The 15,426-nt window shown below is 35.0% G+C and overlaps 1 protein-coding gene across 1 annotated transcript; it reads left to right on the top strand.

Annotated features, from left to right (window-relative positions):
• The first annotated feature begins 4,121 nt into the window (after positions 1-4,121).
• LOC125857986 (DDT domain-containing protein DDR4) lies at positions 4,122-15,389 on the top strand. The gene is made up of 12 exons (XM_049537643.1): positions 4,122-5,076; positions 5,165-5,275; positions 7,376-7,462; positions 7,540-7,577; positions 7,680-7,761; positions 9,023-9,129; positions 9,633-9,789; positions 13,525-13,617; positions 13,707-13,830; positions 13,908-13,950; positions 14,035-14,223; positions 14,299-15,389. Exons 1-12 carry the CDS (start codon positions 4,564-4,566, stop codon positions 15,053-15,055), a joined length of 2,301 nt encoding a protein of 766 aa, XP_049393600.1. The 5' UTR covers positions 4,122-4,563; the 3' UTR covers positions 15,056-15,389.
• The last annotated feature ends 37 nt before the right edge of the window (positions 15,390-15,426 follow it).

Genomic DNA, 15,426 nt, shown 5'->3' with positions numbered 1-15,426 from the left:
GTTGATAAATGTAAAAATGACTTATTCTTAGAAAAATATACACATTTTAGGGACAAAATAAAAACAAGTGTTAGCAAAGATTGCCCTATTTTGATGTGGTCTTTAATATTTATCTTTATTGTTCATTTAATGAAAATTTGTATCTAGTTTCGCTTGATATAAGTTAAGAGGACTTTTGCTTGATTCGACATAAGTTGTGTGGTGTGAAATTTTATGGAAAAATTACTTAAATACACAACATTTCTTTACCTATTCTCAATATTTCCCTACTCTTTTACTAAAATACAAAAATCCCTTATTTTCCCCCAATTCAACTTAACCGGATACTTTATTAGTTTAAGTATCCGTCCGTTATTAATTAAAGTATCCGTGCTGCTATATTATGCATCCGCTTGTTAATTAAGTATCCGTGCTGCTAACAACTTAATAATTTAAGTATCCGCCCATTATTAATTAAAGTATCCGCGCTGCTATATTAAGTATCCACACTGCTATATTATGTATCCGAAAACACTAAAAAAAGGGATTTTTGATAATTAATGAAAGAGTAGGGAAAGGAAGTAATTTCTTTCTTATACTATGTCATTTGCCTAATTTTTACAAATTTTATCTACCTCTTACAGCATAGTCTATTTTTCGACCAAATTTTGATTTCCTTTTAATTCTTCGGATCGTTGAGACTTGAGCCTGATTGGCCCAATTGAAAGATGGGCTGATCAATTATGCCGGTCCTTTCGAAAAGATGAGTAGCCCAGAAATATAATGGACCCACGGCCCAATGGTTGACACTTGACAATGTAGAAAGATTTGATAAATTCAACATCTAACTCTTAGAAATTTTTAGAAATAGCAAACATAATAAGGCTTTAAGCCTATAGTTTTGATAATTACGCTTCATAGTTATAGTTTCGTGTGCTGTGGAGGTTGTGGTTTGTATATTTCTACCGTTTGTATTTTTGTTTGCAAATATACAAATATGGTAAGTATATATAAATTCTATATTTATATATTTAGGATTTTTTCAAAGCTCTGTTTATATATTTCGCTTGTAAAAATACACAAACATGGTAATTTATTATGATTTTTTTTATAGATCGTATAAAAATAGCTAGGGTAAGCATATACAAAATTCTGGATTTATACAATCAAGAATCGAATTATACAAATTCTGGATATATACAAATCAGACGAATAACAAGAATTGAGGAAACTTTAGCCGTAAATTACAATTTTCTTAAACTGTAGCTATAGTACCTAATATATATTAAATGTTTGTTATTCTGCATAATTTTCCTCAGGGGCGGAGCCACCTTATATTCGACGGAAAATTATCTTATATATACATGGTTAAAATATTTTGTTTATGTATATATAGTAAATGTCGAACCCCCTTCGGCTACTTCGTTTATCTATTTCTACAGATTTTGAACCCACTTATCGAAAATCCTGGCTCTGCCACTGATTTTCCCTATATCTAATATCATAGTCTCACCTCAAATATTTCAAAAATCTTGTCAATGAATTTTAATAATCATGGTAAAGATTATGAGTATATCTACTCGATTATTTACAAAACAGGCTATATATTAAAATTAGCAGATTATTAATTATTTGAACATATCTATTTTGAAAAACAATTTCTTGAAGATTGAGTAAATTAAACACACTCTAATGCATCAAGAGAAGAAATAACATCGGAAATTAATTTTAGAACCATTTTCAAAATGATAAGTACATATTTCGTCACCATTTTTTTTTATAAAAAAATAAAAAAATTCCTCAATTAGGTAGTGTAACATTAGCGAGATATGTCCAGTTTTTAATTAATTTTATTAAAGAGAATAATCTTTCCACAATTCATAATAAAATTTGTTTAATCTCATATTACAAAATCCTAACGTTCTACTATTTAGCAAGCCTATAAAATAACTTCTCCATAAAAGATCATCAAATGTACAAGCAATATAGTGCATCATTTTCTTTAAGGTTTTGTTTTTCTTTTGGTTACTCTATCCATTTTAAATGAGGAACGAAGAGTAACTTCATTAATAATTATTGATTACTTAAAATATATTTGTATTATCCTCATTAAAAATATTTTATCCGATATAGGTGACTCCACTAGAATTTAACAAATTTTCTATTAGGCCAAAGTCATCTGTAGCCCCTCAAAGTTGTCCTCATTATTCATTTAGACACCTCAACTACACCTAGTACCTATTGAACACCTCTACCACCCCAGATTTGAACCATCTAAGCATTTTTTTATCACTTTTCATAAACTGTGTGGCGCGTGTATTTAAGCTCCCCACGTGTATCCGACGTGTATAGAATGACCATTTAACAACTACCACATGTATCCGACGTGTATTTGTAAATATCTTAATTGGGGAAGATTCCTAAATCGTTAAAATTGACAGAACACTTCTCTCTCTCTCTTCGCGATTTTTTCCAAATTGAAGCTCTCCATCTTCGCGATTTCCTCCAGATTGAAGTTGGATTCGTCTTGTTCGTGTTACAATCTTGAAGATTTCCTTGTGTAAGTTAGGATTGTTAATGATTTTTACATGCTTTGTTAAATGAATTCCAAAAAGCTAGGGTTTTGTAAAAATATAGGGTTTGTGATTTTTGCGAATATTCTGTCCCTTCTTTACTATTACCCAGAAAATATGCTTTAAANAGAATTAATAAAGATTTCTCATATCAAAAAGTAGAACTTTTATCAAATAGTGTTAAAAAATCTTAATTGGTTCATTTGCTCACAAAGAAAGAATATAGATAAATAGAAAAAAATCTGACCATTATAGAAAAAAACAAATAATTGTTCACTAGTCGTTAGGAGACAATGATTATGATTTTGAAACAATGACTCACTTAATTTTGGATAATGAAATTAATTAGCTAATGTCTTGTAGACTCAAAATATAGCAATGATTTTTGTTAAATCAAATTTAAATTAGGTCTCACGTATATCTCATGTGTAATAGAGGGACAAATTCATCAATTTGCCTTCAGGAAAAAATACCACGTACGCATGCCCATAAAGAGTACTCTTCATAATTTATACATTACATATAAATAAAGAATTTTGTGATAATAATATAATTTTTGTTGTATTATATTATCGACAATGATAAATATGAATATTTATAATCATCACTCTAGATAAAATGCCACTAACGACTTTAAATATTATCTCTAAAAAAATAATTTATTATTACTAAATATCTTTTTTATTGTAATGATTATACAAGACACTTTCCTTTTGAGATACTCTTCAAATTTTCTTACAAAAATCTAATTCATAGAGTGATAACTGTCCTAAACTACATAGAGAGAGATAAATGATCCAAGCACCCAACATATGTGAGACTCATCTTGTCTATTGTTCTTTACTACATATACGATGAGGTGCAACAAGTATTGTGTTTTTAATACAAATTTTTGAAGTGATATATTTTATCCACTTTTTAATTGTAAATTTTATTTTAAATTCTAAATATACAATATTATTAATATATCTATCATCATAGTTTACTCGCGCGTATAGATCACTTAACATTAGTCACAATGAATATTTTAAAAAATCATTATACAATCAGTTTTAAATATTGACAACCATTTTTTTATAACAATAGTTCACTATAATTACCTAATCTTCATTAAAATCAACTTTCATATCATATCATATAATATTCAAACAAATAACATCGTTATAAAAAAGTTTAACTATTTTTCCTTAGTAATGTAAATGTTGAATCTTGGTATGGCTAACAAGTACTTTATGTTGTATCTTAATTTTGAACAAGCCTAAATTACTTATAATCTAGCTTCTACAATAATCAATGGAATCTTCATGTGGTCAAGAATTTTTATCCCCCCACCTCTTTTGTAACATTATAGGGAAACAATCCTACATTTTTTTTTTTGCCCTTCTTCACTAGTTGACCTGAGCACCTGGCACATTTTTTCTGTCAAAAAAATAAATACATCAACAGTACTTAGACGGCGTCGTTTCATACTTCCTTCTTGAAAACCCTTGCCCTCAAGTCTTAACCAAAGTTGTCTCAATGCAGGATTCATAATTTTTCATTCACAAATCACAATATAAATAAATTCCAAAAGTTGTCAAATTTACCAATTCTAGTCCCAATTTAACCTAAATTTACCATTCCAGTCACCAATCCCTCATCACTCTTTCCCTTTTACCCCTTAAAATAGTTTTCTCAGATATCCCTAAATTCTCTTCTCCCTTCTCCGTCTTCCCTAAATTTCTCTTTCGAAAACTAACACTAAACACACCAAAAAGCTCGAAACTTTTTTTGCTAATTATCACCATCATTATTGCAAGATTATTACCCATGTTCCATTTTTTTGGATGATGCTTTCTTTTTACAGTTGCAGTGGCAGGAGCTTTGCAGTTCTTGATAATATTTCAAAGCAAAAACCCCAGCTTTCTTCTTCAAACTTGTTCTGTAAAGGGTTCTTTTTCTTCAATGCAACCCGACGATCTCTACCTGTAAACCCTTCATAGACAATCCCTTCTCCGATCCCCTCATTATCATGTCCGACCCACAACCCTCTTCTTCTTCTTCTCCGATCCAACACGAAACTAACCACACCCACAACGAAAACTCTCAAAACAAAGCTTCCCATTCACCGGAGAAGAAAAGTTCACAGAATAACTTTAACAGTAATAGTAATGCTAATAATAGTAGTAGTAATATAGTTAGGAGAGAGAGGCCGGCGAGGGAGTGTACCAAAAGGGCTGCGGCGAGGTTACAGGCAGCAGCAGCAGCAGAGGCGGAGGCTGTTTCTAAGGTCAGGAAGAAAAAGACTGCAGGTAGGAAAGAAAGGCTAGCGGCTAGGTTGTTGAGGGAGGAGGAGGATGAAGAGAAGTCCCAAGAAGGTGATGAGGAGGAGGAGGTAGAGGAAGGTGAAAACGGGTCGCCTTCTTCGCGGCAACAATGTGGCAAGATTGTCACACAGCTTGTGGGAGAGCCCGAACCATCGCAGTTGCCTCGGTGGAATATACGGTCCATGTGGCAGTTAGCTTCCATATTGAATTTCTTGAATGTATGTTTGAAGCTGATCAAGTTTGGAACTTTATGTTACATGTGCAATTTTTGGGGATAAATGCTTACTTATTTTTGTGAGGTTGTAGGTTTTTAGGCCTTTGTTGAATATTAGAGTGGAGTTTTCAGCTGAGGAATTTGAAACAGCATTGATTACTCCGAATGATACACTTGGTGATATACATATGCCATTGCTAAAGGTTGGTGAATTTGTCCAACTTCATTTGATTTTGGTGGAAGTTGAGCTTTTCTGTAAATTGGGTGTAGTACCTTCACAATTGACTGTAGTTCTTCTTGCTGTGGTGATTCCTTTCACAAAACTGTAATTATTTTTCGTATTTATGGACCTTTGAATTAAACTTGCATTATCTGCTGCTTGAAAGTTGAAAAGAGTTTATGCCCCATCTTTAAAACTAGTATTCTCTGTTCTCCTATGTTTTTTTCTTCATTGGGGGTGAGGATGCCTGCCAAGTTTCCACCTTTTTAACCTTTGATGCTGTTAAAAGGGCCGTGGAACCACTTGGAGTTGAGGACAATTTGGGTAGAGAAATTCTGATATCAATTATGCGTTGTGCTAAGTCCTCGAATCTGTATAAAAAGTTTTCTAAGAAACATGTAGAATTAACTTTTTAAGTGACTTTTGCATGCATAACAATGCATCTATACCCTGAAAAATATGCAGTTTGGTCTGAATTTTGTTCAATCACTAGCATCAGGTAGAGAAACATTGTTTTCAATATCTTGCTGGTGAAGGAGTTGTGTCCTTTGTGGAGCTAATCCTTAGATATATGTTTTTGCTCCAACAAACATGCATTCATTTGGGAGGGGATCGGAATAAGTAGTATTTCTTATGACATGTTGCTGACATTGACCATAAGTGTTGAGCAGATTAAATATTAACCTTATATGATAAAGGTTTTGTATTTATTTAAAGTTAGTGGAAGAAGTGTGACAGGCATGAAATGTTTACCGTGAAGAGATATCTCTTTTACCAGGTCATCCTTCCTGAAATTTTTATACAGAAATCTCAGCCTATAATGGTCAAAGATGTTGCAAATGCGGTTGAGAGAAAATAGATGGAGAAAGTTAATATACTTTTCAATTTTCATGATAGGGATAGAACTTGGTGCCTAAATGGCATTAAAAGAAGTTTGAGGACGTTATATCTTAAGTAGAGGTAGACAATGATGATCTGTAATCAATACTATGATTTGTTTGAGCATTAGTGCCATTCAGTTTGATTAGGTCGATTGTCCATACCGGATTACTAGTGATTAATGTTTTATTCATTTAAACACTGCGAGTGTGATTGGAACATATTAGCAGTATTTGCTCCTCTGGATATTAGCAGTATTTGCTCCTCTGGATCTCTTCCTTACTTCTCAGTAGACTATGTGAGTCGTTAGTGGCCTTATGGTTTGTAACCTTTGTATAATATAGCTGTCAGAAACCAAATAGGGTGGCATTCTTTGAGATGGGCATACATCCTGCTGATTTTGACATTACCAAAGAGGAACAGTCATGTTTGGTGCTACTAGTAAATAGTAATGGAGAAATGATGTCTTGTGTGCATATAGTTGGTCATTGCCCTTGTTCCATGTTTAGTCAGGTTAAACTTAACTCTTTTGAGGAAGGTGGTGTGGTGTTTCAGGGGTTTGGTGTAGATTTTCATGTGTGACAGAGGAATTGCTCGAAGGAGGTATTCCTATTTTTATCCCAAGTAAATATGATACTCATTGGAGGAACAAACCAAAAGAAAGATGGGCTTGCGTTTGGGGTGAACATGCTCGACAGATCAGAAAAATCATCCCATGCTTGACAGATTAGAGAAGTTTTAATTTAAAGTTAACTGCAAATTCATCCCATGCGTTACAGATTAGAGAACTCTGGATTCTAATCTGCCATTTTTACTAGGCTCTCAATCTTTGCCTCCATAATTTGTCCCCATTCTCGTTGTCCTTGAGCCTCACCTTAATATTATTTTACTGGTTAAGAGGACTGTTTTCTTGGCCATTCCTTTAGCTAGCTTTTATGTTCTATGGGGAGGCTACTCTGGGACATAATTTGTTTCTCCTTGAGCTTTATATTTAAAGTTGTGCTTCCAATATTTCAGTGAAAAAAACTCAATAAAAGGAAAGATGTTTCAATGATTTTAACCACCAATGATACAACATACCTGTATAAATACATTTTCATTCCTAGTACATTGTCGTAACTTTTTGCTTAAATACACTAACATTGAATTCTACCTTTTGTAAGTTTTTTTGTTTTCTTATTTCTGTTTTCCCCTATCTCTGTAGGCAATCCCACCGGTTACTCGAATGGCACTTGGACACAATACATGGATTACTGTTTTGTGCAGGAAATTAAGAGATTGGTGGCATTGGGTAACTTACCATTTAATCAAATTGAGTGAGCTTTTGTTGTGCATATGCTTAAATAGCTAACTGATAACTTGCTGCAGGTTGCAGAGGGGGAACTACCTATAGTTGCAGCACAAGGGTGAGTAACATAGATTTTTGTTCTTGAAGTGCTTATAGTTTGCGTATGTACTTGTCAAAAAAAAAGTTTGTGTATGTTAACAAAGTACCTTCGAATTTACAGGGCTGAAATTGAAGCATATAGTGCACTAGATCCTGCAGTCCGCGTGGTGATTTTGAAAGCATTGTGTGATATTCGTGTTGAGGTATTTCAAATCGTAATCTTTTTCACCATTATTCCTGGTATCTGTTTTGTACTTACGTTAGTTCCTAGCTCACTTGGGTTATCAATGATTCTTGAAGGCTAATGATTTCTTAAACCATCTTTGTCACATTCTCATTGGTTCAGTTTGACTTGGTTAGAGTTGAGGTAGTCAAAAGTATTATACTCAGAAAAGATGCTAGAATTGTAGTAGGGTTGCCCTTAGACTTGGTTCTCTAGGAACTTATCCAGAAAAAATATTTTAAAAAGGAAAATATCTATCTGAGTTATCAGAGGTAAATCAGACTTAACTTCGTTAATTGATTCAGACACTTAGAAACTAAATGAATGTGCAATCTTTCTCATTGCAATTTTCCAAAAAAACAAGTTTACCATAGGCAGAGATTAATTCTGTTTGGCTCTTGATAAGTGAAATTGGACTGCCATTGTTGATCGTGGACGTAGTTGTCTCACACATTTGGAACATCTCATAAAATGAAAGGTATAGTAGTTTTGGAAATCTATCATTAACCTGTTTCTTTTGGTGAAGTTCTCCGTTTACTAGATGTGTCTGAATTATGTTACGTCTTTTCTAGAATTAGGTTTAGTTCCCCTGTACGGGGCCTCGTTTGCTTCTCAACAAAAGGACACATATAAAAAAGGGGGAAAAAACTTAACCGCAGTACTGCACTTTCCTGCATCATAGTATCATACAGATGTCTGTACTATTAGCTAAGTGGATTTGTAGAGCATTATATTTAAATTAAGAGAAGGAAGAGAAGAAGGCACTTCAAATTGTCAAAAGGGATAAACTGGGTGATTGTTAGTATAATCTATAACCTATTTTTCATACTTTGGTCCAAGTACTCTTTTAGGAGATTCAAATGTCTGGTTTTGGGATCTTCTAAATGCACCACATCATCGAACCTAAATGATAGAGATAGGTCTACCACTTGTAATTTTCTTCCATCCATAAGGGTAAGAAGAGAAGTACAAAAATATTTTTTCTCAAAAATCAAGGATTTGCTGGAATTTTATGAGATGGTTCTTTCTAATATATTATTATAAATACAGATGTGGTGAGGCCTTACTCAAAAAAATAAATAAAGATAGGCAGAGTAGTCCTTCAAACTTTTCTTGATCGCCTCGTACTCTGATGATATACAAACATACATAGCCTACTCTTGATTTTATGTGTACTTGCTGAAACTTTTTAATTTTAAAATGTGTCACTTGAGGTCCCAATATGGTTGTTTATTGTGCAGCAAGAAGATATTCGTAACTACATTGACGAAAACTTGAAACAAGGTGTTCACCTATCACTATTCCGAAAAGAACGTATTGGTGGTGATTCTCATGGAATTTCTTACTGGTAAGAGTAACTTCGCTTCCAATAATTCCATTTCTCTTAGATATTGTGCATAATAGCGACAGTGTTGTTAGTGCGCTTAAGCCCTGAAGCTCAGTGAAGTTCAGTTGTGCGCTTCACCTCCCTTAATTTGCACTTTAGTGTAGGCATCAAGGTGCCAAGGCATGCACAGTTGCACACCTTCACCTATGAGTTGTCATTAAGGGCGCACGATAGCTTAATTATAGTGTTTCCAGTCTTCTGTCCAAATAATACATTTTTGTGTTTATATTTACATTTTCTTGCATAACATTTCTTATCTTCTATTTTTTCTTCATTGGCACTTTTATTTGCTGAAGCCCACACTTCAATCTCAATGGGTGCTTTGTGATGGCCTTTTTGCTGCTTTTCGGTTTTGATTACTTTGAATAGTGATTTTTACAAGTTCTCTCAGCACTTGATGGAGAATAGTATTTTCTCACGGTCAATGTTCATTGCTAAAGTCTGTTTTTTTACTTCATTTGCAGGTATGAGAATGATCCCATAATTGGGCATCGACTGTACCGAGAGATTAGAAAGATCGAAATCAAGAAAGGAAAGGGAAAGACTGTACCACAAATACCTAACTCATGTTATCAGTGGGAAACTGTTGCAACTAACTTGGACGAATTCCAGGATGTTTCTGTAAGTTCTTAATATGGTCAATCACTTATATTCTATCCATTATGTTTTAGTTTGCAGAATGGAATTGTGGAAAGATCATTGGAAAGTCCTTGCATCGTTAGTAATTGATTTTTCAATAATTTTACTGTATATAACTTCTAATTTCATTTTTTCCTCTCTAATTTTTAAGGCTTGCCTTTTGCTTTGCATATTGCCAGTAACCTAGATTACCAGTCCACAACTAGATATTTTTTCAAAAATTGAAGTCATAGGTGAAGTGCTGGTTAATAAGAAATAAGGATTTCTATTCAAAAGATGAGAATATAGGGCCGTTTGGTTGGAGGAATTAAGTCAGTTTTCCTGGTATGAAATTTTGGATTAAATCAACCCTGCATTTGGTTGAGGGTATTAGGTAAAACCAGTTATATGATATCTATGCCATCTAGAGGGTGAGATATATAATCTTGGTTATAATCCCAGGATAACCTGGTTTCAAACCAAATGACCCCCAAGGATACAATAAGAAAAGGGGAAAATTCAACCAATAATTAGATACTACACACAGTAGGTATTAGTAGGGGTGTGTATTCAGTTACCGGTTTGGTTTTAGAAATAACATGATTTTTTCAATTTTTGGTTTTGAGAAAGTGTAATCTTATCCAAACCCAACTAGGTTCGGTACGGCTGATTTTTCTCCGTTTAGTGTCTAGTGCAAAATGCATTTTAAAGAAAAAGCAGTCACGTTCATGGGAAGTCATCTTTTGTGGTCTCGTAATCTACTCTAAGCAAATATATTTCTTTCCTATTTTTAAAAAGATATCTTTATATGGAAATGTGATTGGTTGGTTATTAACTTATTTTCTTTTATTAACTAGGTTGATATCTAGTCTACTTAAATCTCGGTCAAAAGGCATTTCTTCTATGATAATTGCAGTCTGAATAATTAAGTGTCTTAACTTAACATCGTGGGCAGTTTTAGCTGATACTTGGAAGGAAATGCTAATTGAGGCAGGTAGAAATTTGTAAATAAGATGATATACAGAGTTACAGACTCTGGTTGATCTCTCACTTGATTGTCTTAAAGTAACTAATTGCCTGATTATCTTTGTGCTAGTTTAGACACAATCTAGTAGAACAATGAAAAACTCTAGCTTTTATTTATCTGCCAATGTTTTTGAGTATTTGTTGTGCTGTGCCGTTGCATGCGTAGGACATAGAGGTTTGTGATGACAAAGAAGTCTGTTTGAAGAAGTAACTTTTGAGTTTTAATCTTTTATCAAGTTCAGAAAGTTTTTTTTTCCTTGTGTGTCCAGTAAGTGTGTTTTTACCTGGAGAGCTTCATAACAGTGCATACCTGTTGAACTTTCTCCAACCCACTGGAAAAGAAATGATTGTGGTATTATTTGAGACAACATTAGTAAGTGGTGGATAAGCTATTAGCATTTATTATGTAGATTAATGAGAAGAGAGGAAAAAATGTAGATTCTAGTTGAAAGACCTTTTGTCTTGAATGGACTTATCTGGGGGTGGGGGTGGAGGTGCAAGTGCAAGCATTGAGATAGTACTGCACATTACGAAGCGGGTTTCATGTACAAACTTCCTCCCTATAACGAGCTATTATCAAAGCCATAACCTATTTAACATCAGAAGAAGTTTATGAACAGTTTCCACAATTAGGTACCAAATGAACAGTGCAAATAGAGATGATTATTGTCTTTAATTCCTTCTGCACAGATTTGCTGTACATATGTCTCTTTTCTACCAATTATGTTTGAGTCATGCAGACTTCATGCACCCATAACCCAAGAAGAAAAGGCCACCTTTTATGGTCTGTAGTCTCCAAAATTATTTCCAAGCCCATTGTGAAATTTGTGTAGCAATTGATAAGATCTGATAGAATGACTTTACAGTACCTTGACTGCTTTGTGCAGTCCGCAACAGAGTGTCAGCAAGCAAAGAAAAGATTGAGGTGCCCCACTCTCTCTCTCTCTCTTTCTTTCCAGTCAAAACTCTTTCTTCTAAAATGGGTTGCCCACCCTTTTTTTAGAAGAATGGAGGTTCTTCATTAGTTACTTGCATTGAGGAAATGTCATAAGAACACAGACTGCTTGCTTGCTCATTCTCTATTCTGCATTGAGCTCTGTATCTGCTGCAAAATTTAATTTGGAATTAGAAAGGAGACATCACCTGGTGGTTCAGAATTAAAAGGGATATTTCCCCTGAAGGATATCCATCAACTGGTTTACAACCTACACAGAAGGGGAATCTGAATTTCAAACCTATTGTGCAGGTATCTTGAACAATGAATTCTGGATAAGCCTACAAACGGTTGAACCTTTTTGAACCATGAAAAGTAGAAAATAGGCCATGCTCTTCTATAGTTCTATATGAGGGATTGGGGTTTGCTCTTTTATATCCTTGTCATTAACATTGTGCTTGAGTCCTCAAGGTTGCATGTTTCTTGCTGGGGAAATCATTGGTTATACTCTCCTACCTAAAAGATGAGAAATGAAGTTGTGTGTCTTTACTATTTTTATCTTGACGGTGCAGATGACATGCAACCTTAATTCTTACAGTTAGAACCATAAATTTTTTCTCGTGCTTTAGCTTCTGTTCTATTGTGAGTTGTCATCATACTTGTAAACATTTCTTGCTCTTAAGTAACAATTGGACTTGATGAAAACCATATGCATCCATTAATGTTATCTTGCCGCATGCTATCTGTGTCCACTGGTGGTGATATTGGATTATTGCTGAAAGGTTGGTGAGGCGCTGCCTATGATACTTGAATGCTACTTTAAGATTTTAACCTGAATCTTCTTGTGTAATCAAATTGTAAATTGTGTTTAAGCAGTACAATGAAGAGTGAGTGAAATAGATAGTGGCAGTAACACTGTTTGATTGTTGTTTTATGGCTTGCTAAGGAAATATGGGGATGAGGGAGGCCATGGATTGTATGCTGACATGGGCTCTATTTCCTTGGCAATGTATTTGAGGGATTTCTCTGCAATGCACTAGTTATACTGTTTTTTATTTGTGTTCGTAAAAATTGGTATACCAATCCTTATTGGTTCCAAGATGGGTTCTGTTTCCATGACAAAGCTTTTGAGGGTTTTGCCTGTAAGTCAGAGTGAAATTTAGTGCTCCCTTTTAAAGAAATTAGAATATAAATCCAAGTTCACTAATGAGCTTTTAACCAATAGTCTCTCTTTCATTTTCTTAATTTCATCGTTCGCCTTCCTGATCTTGTGGGGATCAATTTTTGTTGTCATTAATTGACAATACTTTGGACCTCAGCAGAACGGAAAAGTATTTGGTGATAGCAACTTAAATTTGAAGTAAATTAGCCAAGTGTGGGTATGTGTATACGTGTGTATTGTGCAACACACACACACACAACACACCATTGTGTTAAATCTGGTAAGATGCTGATAAGTGAAATCGGAAGTAGTTTTATAGTTGGCATGACATTTCTGTGTTTTCATTACTGAATTGGTTTGATTTGAATCAGTAAGATTTCCAGATGACCTTGCATTTCCATCTGTAAAGCTTTCCCTTCCCTACTAAAACGAAGCAATTTGGGAAGTAACCATCACCTTTGATTTGAGGACATCAGTCCCAGCTTAATATCATCACTTTCCCCTTAACACTATTTGATGACCCAACTATTTTGCTTCTGTAACCCTATTTCCTTTCTCTTTTTGTTTCCTACAAACACTATTGCCTCATTATGAAGTACGTCCTCTATGACTATAGGAGAAGCTGTTCTCGAGTAAAAATAGAACAGAGGCTTCTGTTGGAAAGAAGTTGAAAAATGACATGCTTGCTGAGGTTGAGAGGGTCCACAAGGTAATCTACCATTCATTGTCCCGAGCTCTGAGTTGTTCTGTTTTTTGACTTCATATTATGGGACTGTTCTGAGATTGTATTTTGTGCAGAGAAAAGAGAAATTGCTGAAGAAACAACATAGACAGGCATTGATGCTTGATAACATGCTAAATATGGATGGTCTTTCTGGTGGACGCTCCTTGCGGGATAGGAAGCCTGTGACCTACACATTTGGTAAGTGCATTTTACTTGGTCCTGCTTTTGTGGTGGTTAAGTATTTGGTGTCTAATTGGACATTGGTTACTATGCAGATGATTATGATCGGTCAATTAATGAGGCTATCAAGATAACCAAGTAAGAATGATTTTCTAGTGGCTAGTCTCTCCCTGTCTGTGTCTTTTGTAATATGCTGACATGTTCTTTCCTGTCTCACTTCAGGAATGGTCAACCATCTGCAGAACATACTTTGAGGAGAGATCCTGCTACAAGGCATGAAACTTCTACAAATGGTAGATTGGGTAGTCCTCCACACTTGTCACAACATGTGTCTTTCAGAGTGCGTTCTCCTAAATCACCTGAATATGATGAATATGATGAAGACCATCACGATGAACAATTAGATCGAAGGTATTTGCTCCATGTGCTTTGAGATCTCTTTGGGTCTTTCCTTCAATGACTAACTGGTACTCTTCTTACATGTAGCAACCGTAGGAGGCAGAGACCCCAACGCTATTCTGCATCAGAGTTTATTGAAGAATTATCTGAAAATGAGGCAGATTTTGACAGTGATGATGATATAATGGGTGAAGCGGTTTATGATGAAGAATATTTAAGGAAACGGAAACAGCGGAAGATGTCAAGTAGCTCAGAAGGAGATGATGAGTACCATTGGGATGAAGAAAATCCTGAAGATGAAGAAGAGGAATATGAAGATGAAGATTCCCCAAGCGCTAGTGAGGAGAGCGATGAGCCTCGGAGTCGGAGATTTAAGAAACTGCCGGGCCGCACAAGAAGAGAAACCAAGTTGAGGTCAGTGGGCAACCTTCAGTCAGGTTTAAGACGCAGTAACAGGGCAACCAGAAACCGCATCAACTATAGCAATTTAGAGATGTCAGAATCAGAGACCGAGTCAATGAAACCTGAGAAGTCAAATGGATCCGAAGAGCATTATGATGCAAGTGATAATGCAGAGTTCTCAATGGGAAGTGATGACACAGAGGAAAACAATGGCAATGAGGAGATGAAAGTTGAGCAACCGGTTGATGATGTGCCTTCTGAGATGGCAACAGTTGATCAAAATGATGTACCAAAGAGAACAAGCAGTCCAGATCAAGATCAAGATGATGTTGAAAGTGGAGGGAAAAGGCGCTTTCTTGATCTCAATGAGCTTGCCCCGGGTCCTGGATTCGATGATGGTCCTAATTCAGTGATGAAAGATGAAGGTGCAGATGACTTCTGATGTCTTACCCTGAGATCTGTTGCTTGGAGTTTGGTGTTGCAAGCTGATAGTTAACTCTGAATCCACTCCATGATGGAAGCAAAGGAGTTGTGTTTCCCGTGGAAAATTTTGGCAACTGTGATGCAGTTTGTTTATCCAAAGTGGGGCTAATCAGAAGTGAGAAAATTATGTAGATTGAGTAGTCATTTTTTTTTGGCATTTCTACATTCACCTATGAGAAATGGTGGGGGAAATTCGATGAGAGTTTTCTTTCTTGTTCGCTGTACAATAACATTATCACTAATATTGTAACAGAAATATCACTTTTAGATGCTTAGAACCATTAATTTAGTTAGATGCTTGGTGTCATTTTTCTCTACACTCCATATGTT

This window comes from Solanum stenotomum, chromosome 3, assembly GCF_019186545.1.
Source record: "Solanum stenotomum isolate F172 chromosome 3, ASM1918654v1, whole genome shotgun sequence".
Lineage (NCBI taxonomy): Eukaryota > Viridiplantae > Streptophyta > Magnoliopsida > Solanales > Solanaceae > Solanum > Solanum stenotomum.
This window is presented reverse-complemented; position numbering and strand designations above follow the sequence as displayed.